Below are 11,229 nucleotides of genomic sequence, written 5' to 3' on the forward strand. Positions count from 1 at the left end.
TATATATTTTCAAAAAAATGTGTTATTTAAATAGACATCCGCAAAATACAAGCTTTTAAAAGGCATTCCGTTATTTATAACTCTAACCATTAAGAAGAAACACAAAATTGTTAACAAAGAATTAGCAACATTTTTATTACAACTCGATATAAAAAGGAAGAATACTGAATCAATGTAATTTAAAAATACTAGACGTTTTAGTTTCCTTCCACCGATAGTACAGCACGGAAATACTCGCTATCTAGTTGTTTAATGTCCCTGGCGAAATTTTCAACCAATGCACTTAATTCCGCTTCATCGATGTCAACGTCATTACCCGTTGTTGTTAGCCGCTCTACAGCTGCATCAATTTTATCCAACAGTTCCTTATCACTTTGAACTTGCTTTTCGGTGTATTCATCTTCAAACTCGCTATAAATACGTTGAGCCGTATGTACAACAGCTTCGGGAAAGTTGGCCAAACGTGCCACTTGTATGCCAAAACTTTTCTCCATAACTCCAGGACGTACTTGATATAACAGAGTGAAATTTTCAGCATCTGCAACGGCGGCCATATGGCAATTCTTAACGGTTTTTACAGACTCAGCTAGGTTGGTTATCTCATGGAAATGTGTTGCGAAGAGGGTGAAGCATTTAGTCTGTTTCGCTAAATGTCTAGAACAATAATAAAAAAAGTTTGAATTAAATCATTAAAATGTAATAATTGAGCACATACTCAGCTATGGACCAAGCTATACCGCAACCCTCATATGTAGATGTGCCGCGGCCAAGTTCATCTATAATCACCAAAGAATTCTCGGTGGCAGTCTGTAGAATTAATATAAATTATCAAATATGTGTCCCACACATAATTTAAAAATAAACTTTCACCTACCCGAACAATGCCCGAAGTCTCAATCATCTCAACCATGAATGTGCTTAAACCTTTCACTATATTGTCACTGGCACCCACACGTCCCAATATAGAGTCAACCATAGTTATTATCGCCTCGCTACATGGCACAAAAGCACCAACATGCGCCATTAAGACAGCCGTGCCCACAGAACGTATATATGTACTTTTTCCGCCCATATTAGGACCCGTTATTATGAACATGTTGCATACATCTAAAAGTTCACGTATATATAAAAAAATACACACAATATATTCATTTGCGCTCACCTTTTTCGAATGTCACGTGATTGGCAATGAATGTTACGTGTTCCTGTAATTCCAAACAAGGATGTCGCAAGTCCTTCAAGGAGAGCACACCAGCTCCCTCCTTTAACATTTTCGGTCGTACATAGGGTGTTGGTGCTCTCATTGCGGCCAATGCAAAGCTGACCAGACAGTCCAGTTGCGCCAATTCGCCATTCAATGAGCTAAGTGGCGCCGCGTACCCAATAGCCACTTTGATAATCTCTTCCACAACTGATTTCTGCTGCTCTTCATACTTCTCACACAAGTTTCCATACTCTTCACTATACTCGGACAGTTTTTCGTTGGTGAAACGCACACCACCCTTCACAACGTCCAAAATTTTATAATTCTTATTTTTACGCAACTCGGAATCATCTTTCAAAGTCACACGGAAGTGGTAACCAATTTTTGCAACATTATCTAGACGCACTTGCGGTTTCTCCATATTCAAGTCATCTGCAGCTTTTTGCTGTAAGCGTTCCATTTTAGCTAAAATACGTGACATATCATTCTTCATGTCCTGCAGCTGTTCATCAAAGGAAGCTTTCACAAGGTAATCTCCTGCTTCGATGGCTTCAAAATCCACCACTTGCTCAACTAATTGCTTCAAACCGGACAGATCTTCTAAGAGCGATTTCATTGCAACACACAGCACATTTTTCACAGTGGCATTTTCGAGACTCAGTAGCGTGTTTACTATGCGTGGAGTACGCAAAATAACTTGGTAGACTCGAAAGAGGTCCTGCATGGTAGCTTTTTGGCGTAGCAGACGTTTAGTTAGCATTAGCACATCAGGTATGCGTTTCAAGTAGTCATCGTGAAGGGAAGTTAGTGTGCTAGGTGATTCGAGCAAGCACTGTACAATGTCATGGCGATCGTTTAGAATTTCAATACTACGGAGCGGTTGCTTTATCCACTGAGCCAGAAGGCGATGTCCTTGTGGAGTGCGACAATGATCGAGGACACCCAATATGCTCTGCCAGTGATAGCCGGGAGAGTTGGGTTGCGTACCGGGTTTGGGTAAAATGTTGAGCGCTGCAACAGCTGCTGAATCCAAGTGTACAAAACTGTAAGACATAGGACCATAAACAATAAAAAATGACATTGTTTAATTTATGAGCTTACCGCTTAAGATTCAGCTGCATCATTTTGTAATGACCTAAATTGCTGGCGTCATTAACGAGATTTAAATATTTAATAGCCACACGCAATGCTTCCATGGCCATAGTAAGTTGCATTTCCGGCAACGTTAATGCATCTTCCTGTTGTCCCTTCGCAAAACGTATCAACCGATTCAAGTCCTGCAGCAAGTCGTTTTTCTCAGCGGGTGTAGAAGCAGAACGCTTCGGTACAGTAACGCCCACATTGTTGCGCTCTAGTAGTTGTTTGACGGCTACATACTACAATCCGTAAATAAAACTAAATAAAAAGTGTGTTGCTAATTGACGCAAATTATAATAAAAACATACCTCCCCGTCACCTGCAGGCAACAAACATTCTTTTGGTCCCAACAGCACGACCATTGCTTCCAGTTCGGTGAAGAAATCATTGTCAACAAACTCCAATACATGAAACTGGCAATCGTTCTGCTCCACAAAAGCAACACCTAAGCGCCGTTGGTTACCCTCAACTAAGCGTACTTGCAATGACAACAAATTATTGCTTACAAGTATCTCTTTATTGCCGAACAAAATTTCCTCGAATTGTAGCAAATTGCCAGGTGAACCACGGTATTCAAGGCTCCAATTATTGTTGACAGCTGAAGCTCCAGGCGGCCGTACATAAACTTCTACGCGGAAATTGCGCACTAGCAATAACTCTCGCACAGCCATATTAAAGTTGGCCTTTGATAGCGTAACATAACTGAGTTTTTCGGGTTCATCTGGCAAAAGGTGATGCACAAAAGCGGTCGACTTGTAGACAAGCTTTGCAATGAGTTCGCAGTCGTCAGTGCCGTGCACAGAATAAAAATCAATGCGATCGAAGAAGCGCACAGTGGTCGCGGGTTTCTATGAAAGTTATTTTGTAATTAATTTTATTTTTAATAAATATATATGTACATATATGTTATATATATTTTTAGAATCTTACTTCCTCCAATTTTGCATAGTACTTGATGAAGTTACGTTGTCCATTAATATCTAAAAAAATTACTATTAATTCAAAACATAATTGTTTTCTTAATTTACCTACCAAGATTTAACTGTGGCTCCTGTCTATTAGCATTTATAACTTCCATTTTTACAATATTTTTGTGATGTTTGAAAATAATTTATTTTGCAATATTCGCGCGCCTTGAGCAAATTCTTCTTTTTTTTCTAAAGGCAATATGACAATCACAATGACTTTGTCTGGCAGATTTTCAGTAAAATTTATTTAATTTAATTTATAAGTTAATCATCTTTATGATCCAGAAATGAAGTACAATATACAAATATTTGTATTTACATATTTTCTAATAACCAATACCAAACTAATTTTTAGACTTTTATTTAATTTGTCTATACAAATTATCCCATCTACAATGGACACATTTGGTGTTATTGAGAATTGTTTGACTTGCATTTAATTAATAAACAAAAAAGAGTGGTCTATGAACAAGAAAATGTTGAAGGTTCTCATTTTTGCATAAATTAATAACTTCTTTTATTACTCATATTGAGTAAACAGTGACCTCGAAGCAACTCAAGTTTCAACAAAAAATATTCCACGTTTGCCATCGTATCAAAACGGGTTCAAAATGATGTTGAGAAGATGTCACCTCCGGCGATTTACCTCGAGCACAATATTCTTCACATTGCTTGCATCTTTAGCGTTTACATACTACATGTACTACCAACACAATTCAATTATTGAAGGTGGATGGAAGATGCCCAGTTCAAATGAGACACATACGCCAAACCCTCAATTTTTGTTTAAAAATCGCGTAGAGGATTGTTGTAAGGAAGAATTGAAGGGAGGCGTAACCCAAGAAGACACAGATCCTTTAAAAATGCTGGGAGTTCTACGAGATAAGAAGGATAAATACATACGTGATATTGGCTTTAAAAATCATGCCTTCAACGCACTTATTTCAAACAATATTGGACCTTATCGTGAGGTACCTGACACACGGCATAAGGTTTGCTCTCGTGAACCCACCGATCCAAAAGAAAATTTGCCGACAATTTCAGTTATTATGTGCTTTTATAATGAACACAAAATGACGCTAATACGTTCTATAAATTCCGTAATTAAACGCACGCCTCAACATGTCCTAAAAGAAATTATTCTTGTGGACGATTTTAGCGATCTTCCCGAATTGGAATTTCATTTGTTAAGTGATTTGCACGCGCAACTCCATTATGACCGACTACATTATATACGTAATGAGAAGCGTGAGGGACTTATAAGATCTCGCGTCGCAGGCGCTCATGCTGCAGAAGGTGATGTACTCGTCTTCCTGGACTCACACATTGAAGTTAATCGACAGTGGGCAGAACCACTTGTGCGTGCTGTTAAGCAAGAAAATTCAACTATCGCTGTGCCAGTTATGGATCTTATTAGTCCTGATACTTTTGAATATACTTCCAGTCCATTAGTGCGTGGAGGTTTCAATTGGGGATTACATTATAAATGGATAACATTGCCGAAAGGCACTTTAAAGAAAGACGAAGATTTTAAAGGTCCATTCAAAACACCCACAATGGCCGGTGGTTTATTTGCAATTAATCGGCAATATTTCAAACACATCGGCGAGTATGATGAGGGAATGGATATCTGGGGTGGTGAGAATATCGAAATTTCCTTCCGTGTCTGGCAATGCCATGGTGCCATTAAGATATATCCTTGCTCACGCATAGGACATATCTTTCGCAAACGACGTCCTTATTCGGCGCCTGATGGCAAGGATACAATGAAGCGGAACTCACTGCGTGCAGCCCACGTATGGATGGATGAATTTAAGGAGTACTTCCTGAAAGAAACAAATTCTGCGCGTGATATGGATTATGGTGACATATCAACACGTGTGGAGTTGCGGAACCGTTTGAAATGCCACGACTTCTCCTGGTACATGAAAAATGTGTACCCTGAATTGCAGCTACCAGGACAGGAAACTAAAAAATCAGCATCTGCAAGTGTTTACCAGCCATGGCACTCTAGAAAACGTAATTATATCGCTACTTACATGATACGTTTAAGCGGCACTAACTTATGTGCCTCGGTGGTGGCACCCAAAGTAAAAGGTTTCCTTAAGAAAGGCAGTCCACTAATTTTACAAGCATGCATGCGTACACGCAATCAAATTTGGTTCGAAACAGATAAAGCTGAAATAGTATTGGATAAACTGTTGTGTCTGGAATCGTATGGTGATGCTCAAGTGCACATTAACAAATGTCATGAAATGCTAGGAGATCAGCAGTGGCGTCATACGCGGACCGAACACAGTCCCATTTACAATATGGCGGCGGGAACCTGTATGCGCGCCAAAAGTGCAAGCATCGGTGCACGTATTGGATTAGATTTATGCTCTAAGGATGACGCCAGTGCATGGGATATTGTTAAAGTGGAAGAGGCGTCGTGAGATATGCCTAAATGGAAAATAAATGAATTGCGACACTGAGAATGATGTGCGAAAACACGAACAAAAACATGTCAGGCGCCATAAGTTGTGCAAACCGTAATTATAGACTGATATTACTGCAGCAATATAGTTATTATACAACCATATTTATAGGATAAAATCTGTGTAAACAAAACATAAAGTCAATACATGAGAACAAATATTTGGCAGCTGTAGCAAACTTGTAAAAAAAATGTTTGCCAGTTAAAAAATTAAATTTGACAAATTCGAAGCACACAAAAAATTTAATGCTTATTGAAGGCTACAAGTGCTCTCTAAAATCTTTATTTATATGTATTAACAGGAGTCTGCTAACTTTTCTTAATTTTAAAATGAGTGTAAAGACATTTTATTTCATATACTTACTTGTAATCGTTTAAGCCCAGTTAATTAAGCTTATGCTGTATGTACACCGTAATAAGTCGTTTAGAGTAACGAATGTAATTCGCTTCAAACGCTACATATTTTTAATAATTATTATTTTTATATGTTCATAAGAGTGAAAATTTAAAAAGACAAACATAGATTGTATTCCATAAAATATGTAAACAGATTATGTAAGTTTCAATACATACATATAAAACGAGTAATAATTAAAGAAGTTATTTTTATGTGATTTAAGAATACCATTTTATTGCGTGTCTTTTTTACGTTTGGTTTGTATGTACTAAAAATGTATTTTCTTCATAAAACCTCTATATATATATACTATACATAGTATTTCTTTTAAATACGGTTGGGCGTAGCGCCACACGTTTGTTTTTTATTAAATTTTTCTATTATGTATCATGCAAGCAAATGGAAAACATGAAAACGACAAATCTGAAGAGCCAAGGAATTTATTTAGAAGACCAAAAAACGAACAAATGAAGGTTAGATTTATATTATTTTCCAATAAAACACCTGATATTTTTATGGAATTTTAAACATCTTATAAATAAAAACGACGGAAAGGATGGAAAGTGAAAAATATAAGCAGGAAATTTTTCCAAAAATCTTAACAGGAGTAATCAGATATATGAAAAAAGTCTAATATATTTGATGACAAAAATCTAATTTATTTGATCCATATGTGGGTGCGAAGACTTAAAAAAATTTTTCACCACTCTGCAAGTGTCCAGTGAAACTTAAAAAAACCACGCTGATTACGTAACGCTTTAAATTTGCGTTAAAAATTAAACAACACGGAGAGGTAGAAAACTCTCTGGGCGGAACTTTGTTTACTTTAAGGTGGGGTGAAATTTTGGAAAATTCATTTTCATAATTTTTTAGTGGTAGTAATGAGTGTGGTGAATTATACTGAAATATATTCTTATTCTATATTAAAAAAAATGTCTTCTTCTGCATGTCTTCTTAGACAAATTCGATTTGCAATTTTTAATTACTCTAATTAGCACAATACACGGCAACACTCGCAGGTCTTGATAAACGAGCTTAAATATGTTTTCTGCAAGTTAATTGCAATATAAGTATCCACATATATTTTAATTAACATATTTAACGAATTTGAATTGTGGCAAAGGTTTAAAATTTACGTTTTTGTACCTACAAATTTTCAAAATTTCCTTGCAATTTTATACTCAACTCAATATTTTAAAATGTGAATATGTATATATCAATGATATTATCTAATTATGCTTAATTGCAGATTTAATTACTTTATTTAACTCACACACTAATATATCTAGATCGATCGTTTTGTTTGAACTAGCTTACGCATATTGCGATATTGTTTCATTTGCTTGTACACACTATGCTAATGATTTTAAAATATAGAAAAACTTCTTTTCCAAAAGTTCCTACACTTAACAAAAAAAAAAAAAGAAATCAATTAAATTGCATATTGGCTAAAAGTGAGTTTGGGAATTTCTTAATTATTTTTCTATACACGCACACAGTTGTATGTTTGTAGGTATATTGAAATACACAAAGTTTTCTATAATGCGCATACACGCTTTAATATGTTTTTGTTTTAAACAATACTAATTTTCACATTACATACTCAGCATTGCCAACTGTTTATAATTCGCTACAAATTGTTCGATATTACGTTTACTAATTAATAAACGTCTGTATATATATATATATATATGTATATATATTTTTGTAATAATTATCATTTATGTGTATATATAATTTTTTACTTAGATAATAGCATTTGATTTGTTTTTACACATCATTTTGCCTCGTAATAATTAAACTTAATATTAGAAAGGGGAAAATATAATAATACACAAAAAAGAGGAAAGTAAAGTGAATGAAAAAAATGCGAATTTAACATGAACATTGATCTTTCGTATTAGGTGCTTCGTTTGTTAGCGAAGTTCGTCCCGGTTGTGAAGGTCGATGTTGTACGCCCGATTCGGAAGCATTCAAATCGAGACGGCCCTCTTGTATATTTTGATATATTTTACGTGCAGTTTCGAGAAATGCTTCTTCAACATTTTGACCACTATAAAAAATAACGAGTAGAAGCAATTAGCTTGCAGCTAGACCATTTAAAATAAAATTTAACCTTACCTCATGGCGCTGGCTTCCAAAAACATCAGACCATTTTCGTCAGCAAACTCTTTGGCCTCTTCATAGGTTACTTCGCGTGTGCTCTCCAGGTCTGATTTGTTACCAATTAAAAAGATCACAGTATTCGGATTTGTGAGATTGCGTGTGTCTGTTAACCAACTGCTGAGATGATTGTAAGTGGATCTATGTGGAAAATTAATTATAATGTTAGTTCAACATTATGTACACATTTTCACTTAAGATATTGTTATTTCGTGTTTTCGCAATATTGATAAAAACAGTTTATTTTTTTTTTTGTTCAAAATTCAAACAAAATCAAATATTTTGCTGAAGAGAGAAATAGTAGACGCTTACCTTCTTGTTATGTCATAAACCATAAGCGCACCAGCAGCACCACGATAGTACGAACGTGTTACTGCGCGAAAGCGCTCCTGTCCCGCAGTGTCCCAAATTTGCAATTTGATTTTCTTATCATCTACCTCAATGATACGTGTGCCGAACTCCACGCCAATCGTGTGAGGACAATTCGCCATGACTGCAAATTAATAAGTACATGAATATTATCACTTTTAAGTATGCGATAGGTTTTAAACTTTGTATGCACATCTACAGTTACTTACATTTCTTTTCTGTGAACTGATGCAGCAGGCATGATTTGCCTACTCCCATATCACCGATGATTATGTACTTAAAGATATAGTTGTAGTTGTAAGGTGCCGATGACATCTTTGGGTCTGCGGAAAAACACAAATTTTTTGGAGTTTAAATAAGAAAAATCTTAACAACATACAAGTTTCTAGAAAAAAATCGATATCATTTGAGAGTTTCTGCAACAACGACCACATAGTTTTTAATATTTGAAAAAACTGTTTAGTTCTATAAATTTGAAAGCAAATTTTTGTTATCGTCAGCGTTTTTTGGGTTGTACTTCCGCTCAAGTTAAACTTAAAGTTTAAACTTCTTTGCCACCATTTACTATGGGTTGAGTTTGTTTGATTACCAAACAAGTGAGTTGTAGGTAACAACAACAATAGCACTCACTCAAGTCATATACATATGTATAAAGTTTTGGCTGCTTTGTGTATTTATTAGCGGCGTTAAAGTAATGCCGGTAACTAAGCCAGTGGCAGTTTGTTATCGCTACTTTTTAGGGAGTGCAAGTAGAAAATGTAGAATTTAATTAAGTTACATACATATAACAGCATAAATTACACATGAGAAAAAGCACATACCTATTAAGTAAGTACATATGTATATACAAACATACATACATATAAAAAATAGTTCCATATAGTCATACTGGAAAAAATATATGAATAATTGTAGGCGTAAAAGACAACGAAGAGGGAAACATTCGAAAACCTAAACTAATGCTAGCAAACATCAATATTGTAAAAAGTTGTCATGTGGCAGAATGTACGTACAAATGTTTTCACGACCACATTCCCATACAGCTATCAGCCTTGGTTGTGCAGCAGATATTTGTGTTGTATTGCAATAATGATAAAGCAGAATTTTTATAAATTATAATAACAATTACGAAGAGAAGAAACCCCGAATAAGATTTAATACAAATAACAATTCATTTTTTCGCCAATAACACTTTGCATACAAGTTATTTACAAAATAAGCGCAGCTTAATAATATATTTAAATAATTACAAAAACGTTAACACATACAAGCAGACCTATATAAATTACCGCCAGGTATGCGTTTTTAACTATGACGGAGTTGATTTATTCCTATGTACATAAAAATATGTGTTGGTGAGGGTTTAGCACGATAAATATTTTTATTTTACCTCCCAACTAATTTTACATCACGTTCAAAAAGCGTACATATCAACTTACATATGTTAATTACTTGTATTGCAATAGATTTTACTATGTCAGACAGCATCGGTAAAATCAATATGCAAAAAAATATGTACAAAGCACTCAAGGGATGGGTGAGCACGTAAAATGTTCAAATATATATAGGGCCTTACATATGCACTTTAATTGCCATAAAGATTAAAGTAGTACCAAAATTTTAACATGAGGTTTATAACCAAGAAATAATGTACCTACGAAGTCTTTGTTTAAATCCTAGAAATAATATGATTTGCTTTGTTTACAATATATACGCCATATATGTAAGATAACAAAACTGAAACCTCAAGGTAGCAATTTCGCTCTAACTTTATTGGAAGTTAAATTTTCAACCTCTAGAATTTACTAGAGGTTGATATAAACTTTCGTAATTTTTTCTGGAATATCAATAATTAAGCATATATCATTCCTCTTACCTTTTTTACACTGTAGCACCGACTCCGATTAAACGATACCCTTCGCGTTAGCGTTGCTGTGGGTAAGTCTCCTTATAGACAATCACCACCTGTGTTGTTGGCTTAATGATTTTACTTCTTTTGGCGATGCCTTGGCCCTTTTGATTATAAGTTTGATAATATTTAATTTAGTTTAAATCACAAATGCGTAAATTTTTCCTTTTAAAAACGAATTATGATGACGAATAACTCAATTTGTACTTTTGTATTTGTAAATTTTTGCTAATTGCGTATCCCTTTCGTAAAATTTTCTTTGGTTTTGAGATTAACTTTTAACACATTTGACGTATTAACTTCTTATTCGATTAAGACCGTAAATGTATAAACGTTTTCAATTTCGAGTGAGATTATTATACATTTTTCACAAATTTTTACATTGATAAAGTCGGACCAGCAGACACAAATTATTTGTTCAATTTTCTATAATCACTTGTCTTCTACGTTTTCTCTCATTATTTTGTATTTTGTGCAATTTGTCATTTTTAGGGCTGCCAAATCTTAAATGAAAGCGTAATCGGTTTAAATTAGAAAATGTAATAATTTAAGTTTTTTGTTTACTACTTTATTATGTTTTTATTATTAAATATTTATTTATGCATA

General features: G+C 34.7%; 3 protein-coding genes across 3 annotated transcripts; 1 reads left to right on the plus strand and 2 right to left on the minus strand.

Moving 5' to 3' along the window:
• Positions 1 to 107: 107 nt before the first annotated feature.
• On the minus strand, positions 108 to 3,507 carry LOC126752814 (DNA mismatch repair protein spellchecker 1). The gene is made up of 8 exons (XM_050463802.1): positions 3,374 to 3,507; positions 3,272 to 3,321; positions 2,650 to 3,189; positions 2,306 to 2,580; positions 1,163 to 2,247; positions 875 to 1,107; positions 716 to 807; positions 108 to 654 (listed from the first exon to the last, which is right to left on the minus strand). Exons 1-8 carry the CDS (start codon positions 3,417 to 3,419, stop codon positions 198 to 200), a joined length of 2,778 nt encoding a protein of 925 aa, XP_050319759.1. The 5' UTR covers positions 3,420 to 3,507; the 3' UTR covers positions 108 to 197.
• A 237-nt stretch (positions 3,508 to 3,744) lies between these two features.
• On the plus strand, positions 3,745 to 6,839 carry LOC126752096 (polypeptide N-acetylgalactosaminyltransferase 35A). The gene has a single exon (XM_050462659.1). The coding sequence runs from the start codon at positions 3,921 to 3,923 to the stop codon at positions 5,742 to 5,744; it is 1,824 nt and encodes a 607-aa protein (XP_050318616.1). The 5' UTR covers positions 3,745 to 3,920; the 3' UTR covers positions 5,745 to 6,839.
• A 294-nt stretch (positions 6,840 to 7,133) lies between these two features.
• On the minus strand, positions 7,134 to 11,077 carry LOC126752097 (ras-related protein Rab-14). Its single transcript, XM_050462660.1, has 5 exons — positions 10,591 to 11,077; positions 8,924 to 9,037; positions 8,658 to 8,838; positions 8,304 to 8,486; positions 7,134 to 8,235 (listed from the first exon to the last, which is right to left on the minus strand). The coding sequence occupies exons 2-5, from the start codon at positions 9,027 to 9,029 to the stop codon at positions 8,058 to 8,060; spliced, it is 648 nt and encodes a 215-aa protein (XP_050318617.1). The 5' UTR covers positions 9,030 to 9,037; positions 10,591 to 11,077; the 3' UTR covers positions 7,134 to 8,057.
• Positions 11,078 to 11,229: the final 152 nt, after the last annotated feature.

This window comes from Bactrocera neohumeralis, chromosome 3 (assembly GCF_024586455.1).
Source record: "Bactrocera neohumeralis isolate Rockhampton chromosome 3, APGP_CSIRO_Bneo_wtdbg2-racon-allhic-juicebox.fasta_v2, whole genome shotgun sequence".
NCBI classification, from domain to species: domain Eukaryota; kingdom Metazoa; phylum Arthropoda; class Insecta; order Diptera; family Tephritidae; genus Bactrocera; species Bactrocera neohumeralis.

What these genes read in the sequence shown, in the direction of transcription:
- LOC126752814 (XM_050463802.1), bottom strand. Translation starts at nt 3,419, where the DNA reads ATGGAAGTTATAAATGCTAATAGACAGGAGCCACAGTTAAATCTTG. An exon ending in ATGCAGCTGAATCTTAAGCG is followed by an intron (nt 2,248 to 2,305) that starts GTAAGCTCATAA and finishes TATGTCTTACAG; the next exon opens with TTTTGTACACTTGGATTCAG. An exon ending in AGACTTCGGGCATTGTTCGG is followed by an intron (nt 808 to 874) that starts GTAGGTGAAAGT and finishes TTAATTCTACAG; the next exon opens with ACTGCCACCGAGAATTCTTT.
- LOC126752096 (XM_050462659.1), top strand. Translation starts at nt 3,921, where the DNA reads ATGATGTTGAGAAGATGTCACCTCCGGCGATTTACCTCGAGCACAATA.
- LOC126752097 (XM_050462660.1), bottom strand. Translation starts at nt 9,029, where the DNA reads ATGTCATCGGCACCTTACAACTACAACTATATCTTTAAGTACATAATC. An exon ending in GTTTATGACATAACAAGAAG is followed by an intron (nt 8,487 to 8,657) that starts GTAAGCGTCTAC and finishes TTTTCCACATAG; the next exon opens with ATCCACTTACAATCATCTCA. An exon ending in TTGGAAGCCAGCGCCATGAG is followed by an intron (nt 8,236 to 8,303) that starts GTAAGGTTAAAT and finishes TATTTTTTATAG; the next exon opens with TGGTCAAAATGTTGAAGAAG.